The sequence below is a fragment of the Aspergillus lentulus genome (assembly GCF_001445615.1).
Source record: "Aspergillus lentulus DNA, contig: Alt16, strain: IFM 54703, whole genome shotgun sequence".
Taxonomy (NCBI): Eukaryota; Fungi; Ascomycota; class Eurotiomycetes; order Eurotiales; family Aspergillaceae; genus Aspergillus; species Aspergillus lentulus.
Window position 1 is genome coordinate 4,341,231 of NW_028322113.1, and position 19,054 is coordinate 4,360,284.

The 19,054-nt window shown below is 50.0% G+C and overlaps 7 protein-coding genes across 7 annotated transcripts; 3 read left to right on the top strand and 4 right to left on the bottom strand.

Moving 5' to 3' along the window:
• Positions 1-122: 122 nt before the first annotated feature.
• Positions 123-1,317, bottom strand: ALT_8866 (abhydrolase domain-containing protein C22H12.03; the record flags this gene model as incomplete). Its single annotated transcript, XM_033558643.1, has 6 exons — positions 123-154; positions 213-516; positions 586-781; positions 846-970; positions 1,026-1,065; positions 1,133-1,317. 6 exons carry the CDS (start codon positions 1,315-1,317, stop codon positions 123-125), a joined length of 882 nt encoding a protein of 293 aa, XP_033414534.1.
• A 1,306-nt stretch (positions 1,318-2,623) lies between these two features.
• Positions 2,624-3,241, top strand: ALT_8867 (uncharacterized protein; the record flags this gene model as incomplete). Its single annotated transcript, XM_033558644.1, has 1 exon — positions 2,624-3,241. One exon carries the CDS (start codon positions 2,624-2,626, stop codon positions 3,239-3,241), a length of 618 nt encoding a protein of 205 aa, XP_033414535.1.
• A 718-nt stretch (positions 3,242-3,959) lies between these two features.
• Positions 3,960-4,464, bottom strand: ALT_8868 (uncharacterized protein; the record flags this gene model as incomplete). Its single annotated transcript, XM_033558645.1, has 3 exons — positions 3,960-4,133; positions 4,218-4,267; positions 4,332-4,464. The coding sequence occupies 3 exons, from the start codon at positions 4,462-4,464 to the stop codon at positions 3,960-3,962; spliced, it is 357 nt and encodes a 118-aa protein (XP_033414536.1).
• Positions 4,465-5,039: 575 nt separating this feature from the next.
• ALT_8869 (fumarylacetoacetate hydrolase family protein) lies at positions 5,040-6,180 on the top strand (the record flags this gene model as incomplete). Its single annotated transcript, XM_033558646.1, has 5 exons — positions 5,040-5,067; positions 5,127-5,365; positions 5,433-5,748; positions 5,814-5,910; positions 5,973-6,180. The coding sequence occupies 5 exons, from the start codon at positions 5,040-5,042 to the stop codon at positions 6,178-6,180; spliced, it is 888 nt and encodes a 295-aa protein (XP_033414537.1).
• Positions 6,181-7,325: 1,145 nt separating this feature from the next.
• Positions 7,326-9,198, bottom strand: ALT_8870 (uncharacterized protein; the record flags this gene model as incomplete). The annotated part of the gene is made up of 6 exons (XM_033558647.2): positions 7,326-7,461; positions 7,513-8,186; positions 8,243-8,409; positions 8,464-8,708; positions 8,779-8,861; positions 8,950-9,198. 6 exons carry the CDS (start codon positions 9,196-9,198, stop codon positions 7,326-7,328), a joined length of 1,554 nt encoding a protein of 517 aa, XP_033414538.1.
• A 1,387-nt stretch (positions 9,199-10,585) lies between these two features.
• ALT_8871 (uncharacterized protein) lies at positions 10,586-13,154 on the top strand (the record flags this gene model as incomplete). The annotated part of the gene is made up of 6 exons (XM_033558648.2): positions 10,586-10,666; positions 11,007-11,390; positions 11,443-11,652; positions 11,706-11,750; positions 11,805-11,906; positions 11,991-13,154. 6 exons carry the CDS (start codon positions 10,586-10,588, stop codon positions 13,152-13,154), a joined length of 1,986 nt encoding a protein of 661 aa, XP_033414539.2.
• A 3,469-nt stretch (positions 13,155-16,623) lies between these two features.
• ALT_8872 (uncharacterized protein) lies at positions 16,624-17,928 on the bottom strand (the record flags this gene model as incomplete). The annotated part of the gene is made up of 1 exon (XM_033558650.2): positions 16,624-17,928. The coding sequence occupies one exon, from the start codon at positions 17,926-17,928 to the stop codon at positions 16,624-16,626; it is 1,305 nt and encodes a 434-aa protein (XP_033414541.2).
• Positions 17,929-19,054: the final 1,126 nt, after the last annotated feature.

Genomic DNA, 19,054 nt, shown 5'->3' on the forward strand with positions numbered 1-19,054 from the left:
TTTTCATACATGTGTCTACGAGTAGATCTTCGTTAATCACTCTGAAAGTGGCACAGAATGCACAAACATATACATAAGCATAGAAACGCCGTCCTTCCACCTCTATATGCAAACTCCATACTCTACGGCAGATCTCGCAAGAATTTCACAACAGCTGGGAATATCCTTAGTCAACCAACTTAATAACCCAGTAGCATTAATTTTACACATACCTTGCCTGAAAGCCTCGGGATTCTCCGAGGTCAGCCAATGGCCTGCCTCAACATCCGCTATCTCAGCATTGGGGAAGAACTTCTTGATGACGGGAACCGTGTCATCGCTAACATACTTGCTCTTCGTGCCCCTGACGAAGAGCGTCGGCCCATCATAAGTGACTGAGCCCGGTTCGCGAAAGGGGAAGTCAGCCATGGCAGGAATAGCCGGTCCCAGCACCGACAGAGGGATACGGAATTTCATCTTCTGACTATCTTCCGCGCGGACCAGGTTGGTCAAGAGAAATTGACGGATGGGGAGGGACTGTGCAATTCGTGTGAGTTTACTGTTTTGATCCAAGAACCAGTTGGAGCGCAAGAAGGAAAAATTTACCTCCTCGTATTCTTTTAGGATCTTGTCGGCATCCGACTGCTTGGTGACTCCTTGCGCCTCGACCTCTTGCATGCCTTGCACGTACTTTCCGAAGTCACTCTTGAGAGGAGCATTGACAGGAGCATTGTCAACGGGTATGAGAGCCGAGACTAAATCAGACGATTGCAAAGCAACTGTCATTGCAGTTTTTGCTCCCCTGTTGCAAGGAAGAGTTGAGTATGGTCCGACCTCGCTAACAGTTCTAGAGAAGAGAAACATACATGGAATGACCAATCAGGACACACTTGGCCAGATCGTGTTGGTGGATGAATTTCTCCACGTCTTCAGCCATGACGGAATAGTTATGCTCGTTGTGATGGAATGAGTGGCCATGATTCCGCAAATCCTGAAGATCATCAGTAATTTCGTCGTGCATTCTTAAGATGCAATGAGAGACAGACGAGAGTGAAGACCTGCCGTTTGAGGTCACGTGCAAGAACTCTGTGAGGTCAGTCAGTCAGCTGATCACCAAAGGATTAGAGTCTGCTCGTCAGGGCGTTTAACCTACTTGCTAATGCTTCTGTTGTTCTGTTTCGAGCCGAAGAGACCGTGCAAGAAGACAATCGGATTTCGGGTGGTTTGTTCCTTTTCTGGGCCGAAAACCTGATACGAGAGCTCTGACCCAAGCATACGAGACGTCGAGAACGCTCGGATGCTGGGTGCAACCCTCATTTGTATCCTTGCGAACGACATTGCGAAACGACGATGAACGTGGAAGGTTGTATAGAAAGACACGCCCGTCTTCGGGGCCGCCGAGTCCGAGGAAATCGATGACTAAGCCGATACCTTCGGATCGTTCCAAAAAAGGAAAGACAACGAAGATGCCGGTGATGTATTACTCCAGAGTCCAGACTATGTTTTTACCAGATATTTTGTAAATTTTTATTAGTTTAGTGCAACTCATCTTCTGCTAGATTATACACCAATAAATGGTGTGTTCAAAGTCAATCCCCATACGTCCCAGATAACAAAGAAGCAGCTGAGGCGTGGGCATCATCATGGCCTTTTCAATGAGAACTGCCACCCATATTCATCCCGGCAGATACCCAAGAATCAATAAATTACCTATTACTTTAATGTCACAAGGCCTCTACCTAGCAATAAGGGCATCAGTTTTGCCCTGCTCTGGTTGGATCTCCTATAAAACTAGCTGTGTGATGAGTTCCATAATTGTGCTACAACAAGAAAATCAAAGAAATCAAAGACTAGCCTGGGAAATAAAGACGTCGCTAAACCAGGCAGTGACTCAATCAGGAATAGGCCAGATGCCAACAAACGCCAACATTCTCGGAAATGCCAGCGGAAGGCAGAGATGATGCAGCTTAAGTCATTGCATGGCCTGAGCTATACAAGTGACTCCAGAGCCTATGCTATAAGTGACCACGTAGTATACAGGAGCCTATCATCCTTAGGAGGCAACGAATGGCTAAAAGCTGGTATATTATAACTAGCCAGAAGGGATATGCGGACTTAGAGATTATGCTTCTAGTAAATTCATTATGTCTATATCCAGTTGGAATTGATTGCACTTAACATTATACCATTAGTAACTTGGCTGGATTAAAGGTTTAAGAGTAGCTAAAAGTCAATCGTAAAGATAAAGACAAAATACTAGGTGGGTCCCCTAAGAGTAGTACCTAGGAATATATGATCACTTAACAGATATTCACTTTCAAAAGCTAGAAAAGTGTGAATGAGACTGCATGACTCACCCTGGCTGAGCTCTCTATTATATAAAGCATTCTTCTCTTTATTTTTCCCTCTACTTAATTTAGTGAGTAGTCTCCAAGCTCTTCAACAATCCAAAATGAACCTCCGCATCTCTACTATGAGTTTATTAGACTTTGGCATCAACAGTGCCCAGGTAAGGACTCTATAAGACTGACGTCATTCTTACTGTTTCTTACCTGCTGCTAGTCATGTATTTCCTCCCTACGGGAGACAAATCCGATGCCTATGGGACTGTGAGAGGAGAACCCCAGCTCCAGAAGGTCCGGAAATGGAGTCTCCTTCCTCGGCGCAGCTTGCACTCACCGATATCTACCCTCCCGCCCCAATAGGGGAACCAGAAGACTTCAAGTCAGCGATAGAGAACAGGTTTACGGCTCTCGAGGACGGAAGCATCGAAGACTCGTACCTATCATTCAGTGGCGTTACAACACAACTTTTCGAATACATCGACAGCCGCCGGGACACCCTTGGAGCGAAACGTGTGCGCTTCACCTATTTTGCCGATATCGAGACTCTCATAGTGAAAGTACACTCTGAAGCCCATGAGAGGGCACACGCAATAATAGGCCATGAAATCTTTCTCCGTCTGAGAGGGCACATGGCGGTTGACGGTGACGAAGTCGTCCCTGTTCAGTCAACCACATTCTATGGAAGCGAGGGCTCATCTAAGGAGGCTGACTCGGCGTACAAGAACCTGAATGTTAGATCTCAGGTTGCATCTTGGCCCGTCTGGGTGGTCGAGGGGGGCATGTCAGAGTCCTCAGAACGACTCCGTGCAGATGCGAGCTGGTGGATCAACCACTCCAATGGCGACGTTGAACTCGCCATCCTTGTCTGGATCTGTCCCAGTCGAAGGACCATCAAGATCGAGACTTGGGTTCATTAGCGAAGACCTCCCTCTCCTGCCACCAGGACACGTACCGGCGCGTGTGGCGCTATCCCGACACTTTGGGCCAGGAAAGAGGAGGACGAGGTCGAGATGAATTTTTCAGCCAATGCGCCAACTTATCACGGGCCTCCTGCCCTTGTTTTGCAATTCAGCCGACTTGTTGGCCGTCCTCCGAACTTGCCCGGCGAACATGATGTGGTTCTCACCCGGCAAGAATTATTGCGATTGGCGAGAACCATATGGCGCGGCATTATTTAGCTTTCGTTTAGTCTCTGAAACCTAAGGCATTTGCAGAGCTCCTTAGGGCCGCGGAGTTCTACCTCTAAGATCTGCACCTGCTAAGCAGCCTAAGTAGGTCGAATAGCGGACAGAGAGACATATATCTGCGCATTATCAATATATATCAGTAGCTTTTCGATTCGGTTAGATTTGCTTTTACTTTGAGTTGCTGAAATAGTCACTTCCGTTCGACTTTCACAAGAAGGAGGCATTTCTAATTGATTCCGTAAGACATTGAGAAACCGTGAAAACTCCCTTTGTCTATTGGTACCGTAACTTCAGAATGCTAAGCATTACAAGAAATACAAGCCGGCTAGCGCTCACTCAGCTCGCTGTGGTTAGTTATAGGAAATATATACAAGAACAGACATAATCATTGTCAATGGCGCTGGTTTCAAATGGTCGACTGTCGAAAGAGAGGCTCAGAATCCGTGGTTTAGGCATCCAGAAGTGGTGGCACCTTCTCGCACAGATATTCGACAATGGCGTCGGGGCCCCGTTCGACTTGGAGACCGGTAGGAATGGCATGTAGCTTGATATCGGGCCTGATTTCTCTAGCAATCTCGTGGATCTGACGGGCTTCCTCGGCGGTCCACATGGAGGCGCTGAACTATAGCCGAACAAAGCACGTCAGCTCTGTAATCGCAGGATCCGGGAAATGCGGAACATATGAGATGTATGATAGACGACATACCAAAACATCAGGCATATGCTCCTTCACCTTAGGAGCAACCTCCTCGATTTCTACATTGATGAAACAATCAGCACTCCTGTGCCCTGAGTACTCTCAGCAACAAGACGCTCTTACTCTCGCAGTTGTCCACATGAATGATGGTATATTGGTCCTTGAGGGTATCGGCAACACGTCCGATGAGACGCTTGGCTCTCTCGGGAGCAGTGTTGACAGTAACAAGACGGAAGGGTCCCTTGGGCGTGGCCATTGTGACGGTTGATGCGAGATGAAATTCGATTTAATATAACGGAACAGGTGTCTTTTCGCGAGCAGCGATTTCCCAGCTCTTTAAACGCAGGCAAGTCTTCAATATTCGGAGATAACTACGATGTTTATCTGCGGAGTAGTATTCTTATCCGCATTGCCCCTCGGGAATGGCGACATCCCCACACTACATCGTGGGGATCTCTGGGGCCTGGTGGACTCTGTGCTGAAAATGATCCAATTGCATTGCGATATATAAACCCATTCAATGCGATAAACCGGACTTTTGACCATTGCAGTTAATTTTAAGAGTTCTTCAACGGCAATTCCTCTGCTCCCGAGTCCCATCTCCCACTTTGCAGGAGGTGGCCCCCTCCAACATCCCCACCTTCGCTGTTATCGGGCACGACTCCGAGTCCTGAGCAATAAGCATTTGCACCGGTGTTGGGGTAGAAATGTCCTGCGAGGGGTTTTCAAAAGGAGTATGGCTTTCATAAGATCCCTGAGCTGAGCTTCTTCCTGAGATTATTCTTGTGATACCCCGTTAAGTCCATCTAACCTCGTTCCTACCCTAAGACCATGTCTAAGATTGCCTCCACATTTTCGCGTACGTTCCATCCACGCACCTTGGGCTTTCTACAGCGCAATCATATTAACAGCATATAGGCCTTGTGCGCTTTGTTCCCAGATCTAATCCTGCTAAGATCTTGATCGGTGAGCCAGTAGATCCGCAGGTGGATGTTGGTTTGGCTATCTACCAGGGCAAGGATGTCTCTGTACGACCATTCACCGGCACATCTGTTCTCAACCCAGGCCAGAAGACAGAGACAACAGAGACAATCGAGCGTATCCTTTCTCCTCTGACGCAGAGCGAGGTTGGATCCATCCGATGCATTGGATTGAATGTAAGTCGCAGAACTCTTAGTTGGGTGTAGCTGGGTGCTGATCGTTTGCGAATTCTTTCTCCATTAGTATGTCTCGCACGCTGCTGAGATGAAGTTGACTATTCCTGATGTACCAACTCTCTTTCTAAAGCCATCCACCGCGCTTGCGGACCCATGGCCGGCACCCACTATTCTTCCCAAGATCACACAGGTCGACAACACGGGGGATTACGAGTCTGAAATGGTTATTGTCATTGGCCGTGATGCGAAGGATGTCAGCGAGGCAGAGGCCCTGGACTACGTTCTTGGTTATACCGCCGCCAATGATGTTTCCAGCCGGACATCACAGATGAACCAAAGCCAATGGTCTTTCTCCAAGGGCTTCGATACCTCATGCCCCATTGGTAAGCTATCCCGTCGATTCAGAACACCAGGAACGATTGCGCTGACCTGACGTTCCCGATATTAGGACCTGTCATAGTCTCCTCGGCTCTTATCACTGATGCCAGCAAGCTTCAAATCCGCGGCTTGAAGAACGGCCGAGTCATGCAGGACTGCCCTCTGACGTATGGAAGCATCAATTCCACGAACCCACTTCTTGTTCCCGCGCTGACTCGTGCTCCAATAGTGATTTGATCTTTAACGTTCCTCAACTCGTCAGCTTCTTGTCGCAGGGAACAACTTTGCCTGCCGGTACCATTATCCTGACAGGTACTCCTCCCGGTGTCGGAGCGGCCAAGAACCCCAAGGAGTTTTTGACTGCAGGCGATGAGTTCGCTGTCGAACTACTCCCTCATGTCGGAACACTGATCACGAAGATCGAGCACCAGGAATGATCCGGAGAATGTGTCCGGCAGAATCGTCGATGACCAGAAGGATTGTATATACTACCCGCATCGTATAGTTCTCACAAAACGAGAAAGAAGCTGAGCCAATGGCCAACAGCATCAATCGAAGTCCTGCAGAAAATTGGATAATGCTAGGTGCATAATGGGCGTATTTAGAATGCATAACATCAAGATACCTTGTTTCGGCAAAATGCTTGTTAACTCGCCCACGAATCCCCACGCGCCCAGACCGTCACCGAACTACTTTTCTCCACACACTACGCGTCCATCTATTTATCGCCGACACTCATTAATGCCACGGCCCACACACCACTAAAAGCCGAGTACTCATGCTAGCCAACAAACAAAACAGACTGAATCAGAAAGGCCAATGCATGGCTAGGTTGAAGACATAGAACCGATTATACCCTCAATCTGAGATCTTAGCAACATCGTTTCTAGCTATATGAGACTGCTATGAGTCACCTGAGGAGAGGGAATTCGCATCGGCAATTTATTTCTGCTGATCTCAGACATCCACGTGGGTATATGTTTATCCCGCTCGGAGTTAAGCTTGTCCGCCTTGTGGATACCCCGGGGGGAACATTGTAACTTTGTTTATGGTTGGCATGTTAGTTCTGTGTGCCTGAGCCCTGAGGTGTCAACAATAATATTTTCATAGTTTGGTGGAGGGAGCTGGTTAAGCTTCGCGATTTATGGCAGAGAATTCGCGCCGGCCTCCAAACATCGAGAAATAATAGTCGCTTTAAGAAACTCTTGTCTTTTTGTAGATAAAGTTGAGTTGAATAAGTGTGATAATCCCGACCTCCCGAACCAGCGTCGGGCACCCGTAAAAGAGGACTAGACATGGTCTGACTCGACTTCCCCGATGGTCTGATATCGGCCTGTCACTCGGGAAAGAGAACCAGCTAGCCTGAAATCCTTTCAAAGTATATAAATGTTTGTAACAAGACTACGTGGGCTTTGAGTTTCTTTACGCCTTTTTGGTAATTTTCTTCGATGATTGTTGTCCCCCATCCACTTCTCCAATTACTCTATTCGCCGTGTCCCATCTCTCTATCACCTGTTCCGCACTAAATCAACCTACTATTCAAAGCGATGCCGTTTATGACGACAAAGTCTGAGAAGGTCCTTCATCTCTGGCTGGGACGCCATTTCTCGCCTTGCCAGTGAACGATAATCGTCGGGAAGACACTAGCTCCCACAATCAGAGCACAGCCGACTCCAGCACTGGCAGCGACTCCAACATTCTCAAACATAGCAGGAAACCTGTATCGCCATCAGTCCTTGCACAACCGACTCAGTGAACACGCAACTTACCAGAACGGCCCAAGAAATCCCCAAATCTGCCGAACGAACGTGATGAAAACGCCAACACTACCGGCTTCTTCGGGATAACAGTCGACGGCGAACGTGATGAGCACCGTGGTCACTACCTGGTTGCCAGCGGCTCCAATGGCGATGCCGATGATAGGAGCAACTTCCCAGTGGTTTCCGGACAGTTGAGTACATACAAGGAAGACAATGAGACCGACAATGGAGAGGATATAACCAATGTAGCTGAGCCACAGGCGGTGTTCCGGCTCAGGCCTCTTACGAGCCTTGCGCTCTCGCTGCCTCATCCACAGATCGGACATCCTGCCACCAAGTTGCTCTCCCAGTACCGATCCAATGATGGGACCAAGGAACTGTAGTCCCAGCTGTTCTGGGTTGAGCCCCCACCTGCGTTCCAGAAGCGTTGGTACCTCAACTGTGGCCAAGACATTACTTAGGCAGAAGACCATGGCATAGGCCGCTGCGGGTATGGCAATGCATGGTTGCATGACCATCGTCAAAGGCTTGACAAACTCATACCACATAAAGGGAGCTGGGTCGATGCGTCGCAGGGAAAGGTATTCTCGTTTCCAGGCGGGCTCTTTCGGGTTTTCGTCGCCGCCGATGTAACGAGTTTCTGGCCCGAAGAAGAGGTACAGAATAAACTGACCGCCATTGATCTGTGATGAAGGTTAATAGCCGCGTGTGAGCCGTGTGGTAGATACGTCCAACTAACCATTGCCAGCACCCAGTAAATCCACACGTAACCAGCACGGTGCGCCACGAAGCCGAAGATGAATGGACCGCAAGGAATGCCAACTGTGACCATTAGAGTCCAGATTCCCATGTATTTGGCGCGATCCTTCTTGAAAGTTGTTTCCATCACAATAGCACTTCCGATGGCTTTTCAGGGAAGTCAGCCTGGACCTTCTTCACACATGTCTACACAAGTCTTACCGGAAGCCGGGGAAATGAAAAAAGCTTGCAAGGCTCGACAGGCAGCGACCGATGCATAATCGGAGCTTTTGGCACACCCTATGTTGCAGATACAGCTGCAAATCAATGATAGCAAGAAGATGGGGCGACGTCCGTAACGTTGAGACAAGGGCTTCCAGAACAATGGCGCTCCGCCCAGAATCGCAATCTGAAGGGAGGTAAGGTAACTCGCTTTGTTGATGGAGACGCCAAAATCCTCGGCGATGCTGTTGGAATTCCTCATCAGCAACTGGACCTTCATTGCCCGGCTTCAAAGAGTATTATCAAGGAGCGTACATGCTGTAGCCTGGGATGATTCCGCTTGCGGCAAAGGTACCCATGCATGCGTGGAAAGCGACTAGGATCAGATTCGCCATTTTCTAGCAGTGTAATAGTCGATGGTTAGTATAGGTCAAAGGTGGTACATCCTCCATTTATCATGGTCAAAATACTGTCGAGGTTACAAACCTTCCATGCGGGCCAATTATAAGGGTCTGCAAGATCCATGCTTGGAATAGGATCGAGATCCAGTGTGCCGTGATGCTCCATCAGGAAGTCCCGATGGGATCTGGAGAGACGAGAGGCCACTATATCGGCATATTTGGAAGGGATGCCAGTCTCTGTGCTCTCCACGAGATGGATATCAGCCTTTGCAGGCACAGGGGTCTCGATATCGTCGTCCGCTCGGTGCGGCCGTAGTTCCATAGACGCATTCATTGCTCGAACGGGAGCCTTTGCTTCTCTGCAAAGACTCTGAGACCGAGACTAATAGATGTGTTTCAGTTGTTGAATAGTCTCGCCAGGGACTCTGCCTTGTTGAGCTTGAGACACTGGGAGAATGGAGGGTACTAGGAGAGGAGGAAGGATGGGGAAACACAAGGATGAATAATAGCGAATCCTGCTAATGTCATATAGAGTGATGATTTCTAGCCGAAAAAGAATGTGGCAATCTCCACGAGTCGTGCTACCGGTGACAACGACCTATCATCTGGCATTCTGACTTTCTCTCTGGGGTAATTCCATTCTTTCCCAGAGACCGGCTCGGTTGGGGAAGTCTCCATGGAGTGAACGACGCGGATTGCGGAGGACTCCCCACGGCACATCATCGAGACAGTCGAGTAAGAAAGCCGATAATTGACAGTCCCGGTGTCGAGACGGCAATTTGCTGGATAGAGCCGAGTCCACTGATTGGACGAACCGTGCTCAGACGTTTGACCCGGCTAGGAGGACCCATAGCAGTCGTATTGTGGTGTCACTCAGTCGACGGGTTTGAAGATGGACCTAATTCCACGTCGCACTGTTCGCACATCCCAAGATACTAATCAATGCTCTCGATCAGTCAATCAACTCAAGCTTGTATCATGACTGTCGGGATACTCTGCATGAGATGAGGCTTACAAAATGAACCATTAGCTAGCTCGCTGCTGAGGCCCCAGAAACGGCAGCTGACTAGCATATTTGCCGATGCCCTTTTGAGTTTGTGAGGCGGATCTTGGCTCTCCAGGGCTTTCTCGGCGCGATTGAGTTTTCCCTGGGCTCTACTTCTCTGTACCTGAGCTCCTGGAAGTCGAAGGTCCCTTGCCGAATTCTGAGCCGATGATTAAGTCATCACTTCAAGATTGTTCAACAAGTGGGATGATGCCAGCGAACTTCGTATAGCACAAGAGACACAAAATGAGTAGAGTGGACAACTGCGATGATGTGAGATGACGACAAATGAAATGATTAATTTTAGTAGATGTGATCGCCGTGCAGGTCATCGGGGCCAGAGCCATGGAGAGTTGTTGCAGCATTTGCTTGGAGAGTTTATTGTTGGGCTTCTGCTTATCTAGTAATTCTAGTTTTACAGGACCCAAATTGCTGCCTGAGGCGTGAGAGAGCGTGACCTCAAATTTGCTCTTATATACACTCCCTCGGACACACTATTGCCACATATCCCCACAGCTATAATGTACACTTCCCCACGAGTGTCCGAGTTCGCTTTGCCCCCGATTCCCCATCTTCATCCATTCATCCAGACAGCGGTGTCGGGTGATCACGATAATGTGTCTTATCATCAACGTTTTTAAACTAAAGGTCATCGTTATCACCCACATCCTTAGTCATGCCCACCACAGCAGCAGGCATGAAGAGCTTAGTGTGTCGAGTCTGTCATAAGGCCTTCTCCAAGGCCGAGCATCTGAGGGTAGTTGCGCTCCATTCTCACATCCTTGTGGAGACTCCGCTAATTGCATCAGTAAATAGAGGCATGAACGTTGCCGTAAGATAACATCTCCGCCTTGCCCAGTCACGCTTACTCGATTACATGATTGAAATTGTCCTCTTGTGTATTTGAAGGCCTTGACCGCTGACTGTATGATGTATAAGATACCGGATCCAAGCCGTTCGTGTGCAAAGAATGTCGTCGACCATTCGCCCGCCAAGATGCTCTCACTCGTCATGAAAAACTTCATTCCCGGGCAACAAGCTCAACTCCCACAATCAAAGTGACCCAAGGGGACAATGCTATACATCTTCCTCCCCAGGCTACTGCCCCAGACGCCCATCCTTGGGATTCCACAAGAGCTATAACAGACGATGCGGCGCCAAACTCTGCTCCTAGTCACACATGGAACACCCCTCCGTCTGCGCAGCAGCCTGGATTTCAGCAGTCTGCCTCAGATCTCGACTTCTCCTTGATATGGCCTGACTCGGAGAATCTGTTCCACAGCATAATGTCGTCAGATACGTCGGAGCATTGGCAGATGCCTCTGGGAACACTTCCATTTCCTCCCGTGGTGCAGGACATCAACGCGATCAATTTCGGTTCTCCCAACTCCTTTGACGATCGGAGTTCCTCAATAGGCACGATTCCCTCAGGTGGTAGTCACCAAGCTGTGAGGGATGTGACGGAAATGGTGACCAGCTCAGTAGGTACTCTGACAGTGTTTTCTCCTACTCGCAGAAGAACTGATTCTGCAGTCCTCGAGTGTGACAGCGGCCATCAAGGCAACCTCAATCACATCGGTCTTTCTTGATGAATGTCTGCATATGTTCTTTGTGAGGTTTATTCCCACCTTTCCGATCTTGCACCGGGCGACCTTTGTGTTTCGCGAGTGCACTCACCCTCTTTTGCTGAACGCCATGGCGCTTGGCTCTTTGTATCTCGGGCCGAAGGATTCAGTGGCAAAGGTAGCATGGCGCCCCGTCCTTATCTCTTAGACAATGCTGATCCTTATTTACAGGGCGAGGCCTTATGGCGACTGGCTCATACTGCTGTTGCTACTTCGGTAAGTATGCAATACTTTGCCATATCCACAGCCCGAAATACTGATCCTTCCCAGTGGCAGTCATTGATCACACACCGCGGACCCTACGATGCTTGCAAAGGTGTCCAGCTGCTCGTCACAGCTCTTCTGGGGCAGATCTATGGTGCATTGTCAAAGGTGGGTGATTCTTCTGCCAGGTGAATTCGGTTATTGACTTCATGGCATTGTTTCTAGAATCGAGTGATACGTACAACAAGTCAGGTCTTCCGTCCGCTTGGCTTTTTCTGGGCGAGGCACTGTGGCATGTTAGACAGCGAACCCTTCTCTGTGGAGCACCTCCCCTTGCCCAATGCTTCTCATGCTGAAAAGGACCACCAATGGCGAGTATGGGCTGCGAGAGAGATACAGCAGCGTGCTTTGCTCGCATATCACATCTTAGATGGCCTTGTGGCGCAAATGTCGGGCGACGGGGCCTCTACACGACATGTGGCCAATCCACTTGTCCTCCCTAGCAGTGAGGCTGCGTTCGACGCCAGTAACCCTGACGAATGGTTGGCCCACATGCGTTGTCAGAAGACCGAACAGCCGTCATTCCGACTGGTGTTTCGCTCACTATTTCCTCCAATTGGCAGCTTCCGCCCCCTCGACTATCAGTTTTCTGCCTTCGCGCTTCGTGTAGTCTTAGAGGGTCTGCAGTCTCTTGTCTCAGATTCAGATGAAAGCGACGTCGCAGCCGTTGGTGCGCCTGGTCGTTCTGACGTGCGAAGGGCTTTGGCCCAGGTCCACGAAACTATCAACATGAGCATCCACCTGTCCGCGCCGGAACGACTAGAGGTCCTGTTACGTTGGCATACCATCTGTCTCGACACCATGATCAATTCAACTGTGCTTTGTAGGCACGTTTGCTCACGCTACAACATCTCCCAGCCAGTGTCTGGAGGATCTCGGACACTGAGGCCCGGATTCGACATGGTGAAGTGGGCGAACACAGAGGACGCTCGCCGCGCCTTGTTGCACGCTGTTGCCATTCAGGATATTGTTGAGCAACTGCCCAGGGGCCGGGCCCATGTAATCCACATGCCGAGCTCTCTCTTTGCAGCCGCAACGATCTATGTGGTCTTTGCGCTAGCAGGTGTGGCAACCGTTCATCTTCCACGCTCAATTGTATGGCAGGACGCTCTTCTCTCGCTTTCTGATCTTAACCTCGGAAGCGACAGTGTCAGGCTGTCCAATACATCCGAGACTCGACGCTTCGTGGAACAAGGTCTGACCGACTCTCCAGCAGGTATGGGTGCTGTTCGGAATTTGTTGTATGAGATGAACTCCATGCAAAAGCTGTTCCGCTGCCTCATCTCTCAATGGGGAATCGCACATGATATGGAGGAGATTGTGGACAAGTGGATCAGATTATGCCATTGCGAATAACTGTGGCCTATCTGTATATGATTTGTATGCATATGTTGGATGAGGAGAGTGTGGAGTTAAAGGTCCTGTGAATACCCTCGTTTTATATATATTTGGTCAGTAACTGTATAGAATCCTTAAATAGCAGGGATGGCAAATTGTCATCTAGTATCAACATCGAATTATCATCCAGTATTGCTATTGATATCCCTACTAGATCGCATTCGGTATCAATACGAGATGAGGATTCGATGTTGATACTAGATGACAACTCGGTACGCCTACTAGACGGTGATTCGATATTGATACTATAGTAATTCAATACTGATACTATATTATAATTCAAGATCTAGTGGTTGCAGAGATACAAGGTAATAATCATCTCTGCCAGGGGTTAGTATGGAATTTGTGGTGATATATACATCTCCAACCTTCTCACCTTCATCCCCATCTCCTCTGCAAAAACCCATAACTCCAAGATTCCTAGAGAGGATCTTCTATGGTATGTAGGCCGTTTCTGAGCATCTTGATGGCATTCTGCCAAAAATCTTCATCACTGTCTACGTCGAGATGAAGAATCACATGCCTTTCATCACGACAAACCCAGCAGAATAAAGTGGCTGGGCTAGCATGGAGCGCTTGGGTGGCCAAGACCCCGTACAACACCGGCCCATTCAGCGATCTCTTACTCCTGGGCAGCGGCATAATTGTGTCTCTCAGAGGAAGAGGGTTTAAGAGTGTAAGCTTGACCACCTTGTCGATCCGCGACCTGAGGGAACAGACTAATAATTCTTTTGTACTCCAGGTTTCACCTCCACCTGCTAAAAGCCAGCAATATCTCTCGACACTCGAAATCACGTTTACGCCAGCAACACCTCTGATGGATGGTAGTCGAGCTCCTTGGCCAAGGAAGATGACTGAGGAATTCCACCAGCAGCAGAGCAGCGCTAATTCTAAAGTCAAATGCCATTAACCTCAGATTTGCCCCAAAAAGGTGCAGGTTTCGGCTCTCCACAAAGGAATGCGCCGTTCAGTGGCGTGCTCTTATGGAACAGGGTGGAAACGCGGGGATACCGGATACGATATGGCTGGGGGCCCCAAGCCACCCCATGCCTTAGTCTGCTACCTCCGCGGCTTGGCACTACAGTCTCTACTCTAATGTTTCAGGGATGGCCAAGGTTGCGGTCGTCGATACATCATACACCTATCCGCACTAGCAATGTGACCAGGCAAAGAGGTTTCGGCCAAGAGACGTCGCCAAGCATATCCCCAAAGACGGGCAAAGTCCGATGGGCGAGTTGTGCTTACCTCTCGTGTGTGTCTGGGCAGCCTTTCCAAACGAGAGAACGGCCTGGTCTGGGATGTGAACCAATGGTGACTCGAACGGCTCTATCCTAGGAGTGTGACGCCGGCCTTGTCTAGCTGGCGCCTCTAGGACGATCTTATCTTGATGGACTGGCCTGATTCCGTGGTTTCGAGCAGGAGCTTGCCGAACATGGACAAGCCAGTGAGGTCAGTGTGTGGGTAAATACTTTTAACGGATTGACTTCCATTACGTGGTCTGGGGCGCTGCTGTCTCCGGATTGACACTGCCGCCCTCCCCACAACCATCATGAAGCTACCAACGTTCCCCAAGATATACAATGTCTACTTTGTCGCCGTGATTGCGACTGTCGGGGACTTGCTCTTTGGCTTCGACATTTCTAGCATGTCAGCGATCATTGGAACGAAGCAGTATATCGAATTCTTTGACTATCCTCATGGAATTCGCCACGGTGCTATCAACTCTGCTCTCGCCGCAGGGTCGGTTTTCGGCTCCATCATAGCTGGTCCCATCTCCGACTTGATCGGCCGCAGGGATTCGATCATGTTTGCCTGTCTCTTGTGGTTAGTTGGTACTGCTATTCAGGCTGGTGTGTCCGGCTTTGACACGCTGATGGCTGGTCGTGTTTTGAACGGTATGTGGCGCCGTACCATGGCCGGTTTCACTGTCCAAGCCTGGCAGCAGCTCTCTGGAGCGAATGTCATGACATACTACGTCGTTTACGTCTTCCAAGTGGCAAAGTAAGTTCCACATCTTTTCGAGGCGTCGCGGCGTGAAGGCTAACCGAGCGGCAGCTTGTCTGGAAACATCCTACTACTTTCGTCCGGTATCCAATACGCGCTATTCATCATCTTCGCCTCGGCCATCTTCTTCTACATCGATAAGACCGGCAGGTGTAACCTGCTCATCTAGGGAGCTCTGGGAATGGCTGCCTGCCACTTCGTCGTGAGCGGAGACTTGTCTTCGGGAACATACGTCCCAGAAGGTGTAGACGGCAACCTGAATGTTCTAGTCCAGGTGACAGGATCCGAGGCTCACACCGTGATCGCATTCTCCTACCTCCTTATCATCATCTATGCCATGACCCTGGCGCCCGTTGCCTGGGTCTACGCAGCAGAAGTCTGGTCCTTGGAGACTCGTGCATCAGGAATGGTGAGCTTCTTCTTCTCGTCAACTCATTTCGAGACTCCACTAATATATCTACTTGCGTAGTCTATCGCCGCCGTCGGCAACTGGCTGTTCAACTTCGCCCTCGGCCTCTTCGTGCCCCCCGGCTTCGCCAACATCACATGGAAACTGTTCATCGTATTCGGCGTACTCTGCATCGGAGCTGCGATCCAGGTGTTCTTCACGTAAGTCTTTCCTCTCATTATCGGGTCCATTCCAGCACGGGACCATCACTAACCATGTCCTGAAGCTACCCTGAAACCTGTGGCAAGACGCTCGAAGAAATGGAGGAGATGTTCAGCAAGAACGGACTGAAGCCATGGCATACCACGCCCGGTCACTCGAAGCCGGACCACCTGATTGAAGAGGGCTCGTGAGGAGGTTCTGCACGTCAAGGATATTGGCATCAAGACTGAGACGGTGGAGAATGTCGCAAAGCCCAAGGCCGCGGAGACGGATGTCTAGACTTTGCTGTCTATATACCCGCCTTTCGCCTGCTTGCGCTTGGCGGAGTCGAGGGTCTTCCATGTCCGATTGTGGTGCATATGTTTAATGTAATGGCAAAGCCGCAGAGCTGCGCCAATCTGTAATCCGTGTAGTTCGAGTATACAATTAAATACGCTACTTAATATAATAATGGGACAAAAACGAAGAGCGAGAGCGTTGCTTCTCCACTCATCTGGAAGACTGGAAAGAAATGTAGAAAGATACCTAGTCATTGATTGCACAAACTCCGCCTGTCTATAGGTATGATGTAATGCAAGAATGAAACGCTGTGAAACAGAACAGATATGAACCATCGTAAGAGACGCTGAACAGGACAGTCATGCAATGGGTATCTCTAGCCAGTCTGGTGCGCATGGGAAGATGCAAATAGATGAACCACTGAGAGAGAAAAACAGACAGAAAATGCAGAGAAGAAAATATCAGAACCGATCAACATAACATAAACATATCCACAAAATCAAATGCCGCGGGAATATGAAAAGAAGACAGAAATCAATACTCCGATGTGGATTCGTACTCGGAATCCCAATCCAAATCCACGAGTCGGTTGACAGCCTTCGTGAAAGCCCGGCCTAGATCCCGGTAGAGATCGTACAGCACCAGTCCGAATTGCTTGTTCGTCTGTGGCTGGTCCCGATGCTCCTCGTAGTACGGCGCGATGCCCTTGGCAAACTGCAGCCAGAGGTGGTTGACGATACGGTCCACATTCTTCCGGGCCAGCATCGCAGCGGGCGATTCTCTCTTCTCAGAGGGTTTGTCGCCGGCCGCAGGCTGAGCCTGAGCCTGAGCCTGAGCCTGGGGCTGGGGGTGCGGATCGAGATCCGTCCGGGGACGCCGCGCGGGTCGCTCCGAGGCAGCGCCGTCGACGGCGTCGAGCGGCCGCTTCCTGTCTCGAGGGTTAAAGATTCCAAGGCAAGGGCCCGAGGGTTCCGGTTTCGGTTTCTGGTCGGGTGCTGCTGCTGAAGGGTAGCCGAACTCGCCGTGGAGCAGGACAGCGTCGAGCGCCAACTGCCGGCTCTCGTCCGGCCGGACCTTGGACAGATGGAACGCGAGATCCAACCCCTGAAGCAATCGGCCGTCCATGATGACGAATCGGTGCGGAGGCATTCCCCAGTGGGTCGGCTGGCGCTCCATTTCCTCCGGGGGAGGCAGATTCTTCGCCCACTCGAACGTCCGCTGCAGCTTGAGGGCGCGCGCGAGTTCCGCCTGCTCGAGCTCGGACTGCTGCGCCTTGTCCCTGCGCTCTTTCTCCTCCTTTTGGAGCCGCAGCTCGCACCGTCCCATCCAGTCGTCGATGTCGGAGGCCAGGTCCTCATCCATGTCGCCTAGATCGGGGAGGGTCTTGTCGGCGTCGAATGCTGCCCAATAGGTCTTTCGCTTCTCGACGTACTGCTGCATCCGTCGCCGGCACGACTGCCAGGAGTATTTCCGACCGGTGGATTTAAGGAGTAACTCTGAAATTTTCATCCAGAAGCTCTTGGGGTACTCGTGTGCGTCGTAGCGGTTCATGTACTGCTCGCAGAGGCGGAAGAGAGACTTTTGCTCCGCGAGTGTCAGGCGTTTCCCCCGACCGGAAAAGTCCTGTGGCGAGCCGTCGTTGCCATCTTCGTCAGTTGGCATTGTGGTCGGCCCCGACTGATTGGGGGTTGGTAATTGAGTAGGTTCCTGCATTTGCGTCGAGGGAACGACCATGGAGGGCGGTTTGGCGGTCGAAGCTGAGGGGTTGTGGTGGTGGTGATGGAACGGGGATTGCGGTGTGAGGCCCGACCGATGCTGGAGGGCAGGGCTGAGCATCATTTTGTCCGTGATTTATTCTTCCTCACCCACACTTCTTCCTGTCGATTCCAGCCCAGCCGCCCGATCAAAGTACAAGAGAAAAAAAGGAACGAAAAGAAAGACAAGAGGAAAGAAGGAATGAAAAGGAGGATAATAAAGGCGAGAGGCGAGGATACACGGAGTCCGGGCGGAAGAGCCGATCGGGGGCACCGCAAACTGGGAAAATTCTCGCGAGTAAACCGTAGAATACTCCGTAACCTCATGTATCTCGTTTAGAGTACGGACCACTACCAGACTAGTAGGATTTGCCTCCTGCAAATTTTCCGACTAAGCATCTAATAATAATATCAATACCCATATTATTAAAAAATACTTATGGTCGGGATTTCCGCGTGGCACCGCGTCTTCGCGTACCAGAAAACACGTGATGCTCGTTTGAGTGAGACACGCTGACACAATCAAAAGAGAATGAATGTAATGAATGTCCTCGAGGTTCTATCAATTAATTGTTAGGCAAACTGGAAAGATGAGCAAGGTTCAGGACAAGGCAACTCGCTGCATAAAAGCAAAGCTGCGGGATGATCTTATGATCCATGGGGAGAACTCTCGGTCTTGGAAATGGGCATCCGATCGTACGACAGCCATGCGCCTTGAGGTGATTGATTGATTGATACCTTGACTCAGTCACCGAATTTTGGTTCCGTTGACTAACAGTAACCAGCACGACGAAGACCCATCATTATCTCATTGATATCGTCATCGCCATCTTTCACGGTTATCAGATCTCTATCCACTCCGGATCGGAATGTCTTTGGCATAGATACAATTCCTCAACTTAATCGCCGAGGATTGGTATCTATCCCTTTCGCAAATTTTTATGCCCCTGAAAACATTCCTAGGACTTTGTCTAGGCCCAACGATCGTCAATCGATACGGAGCCGTCACGGGGTACGGCTAAAATACTACCTCGGCTGCGATCCGCTCCATGCACTCCCCTTTCCGAGCGCAGATCTGGTTCGTCCGCAGGACTCAACTGCTATCTTAAGGACATCGAGGGGTTCAATGCTATTTTGCCTATGCATTAAACTTGATGTTCATGGCGCTAGCAGAGTCTCTTTGATTAGCCAAGTCCATCATCCTCGATGAA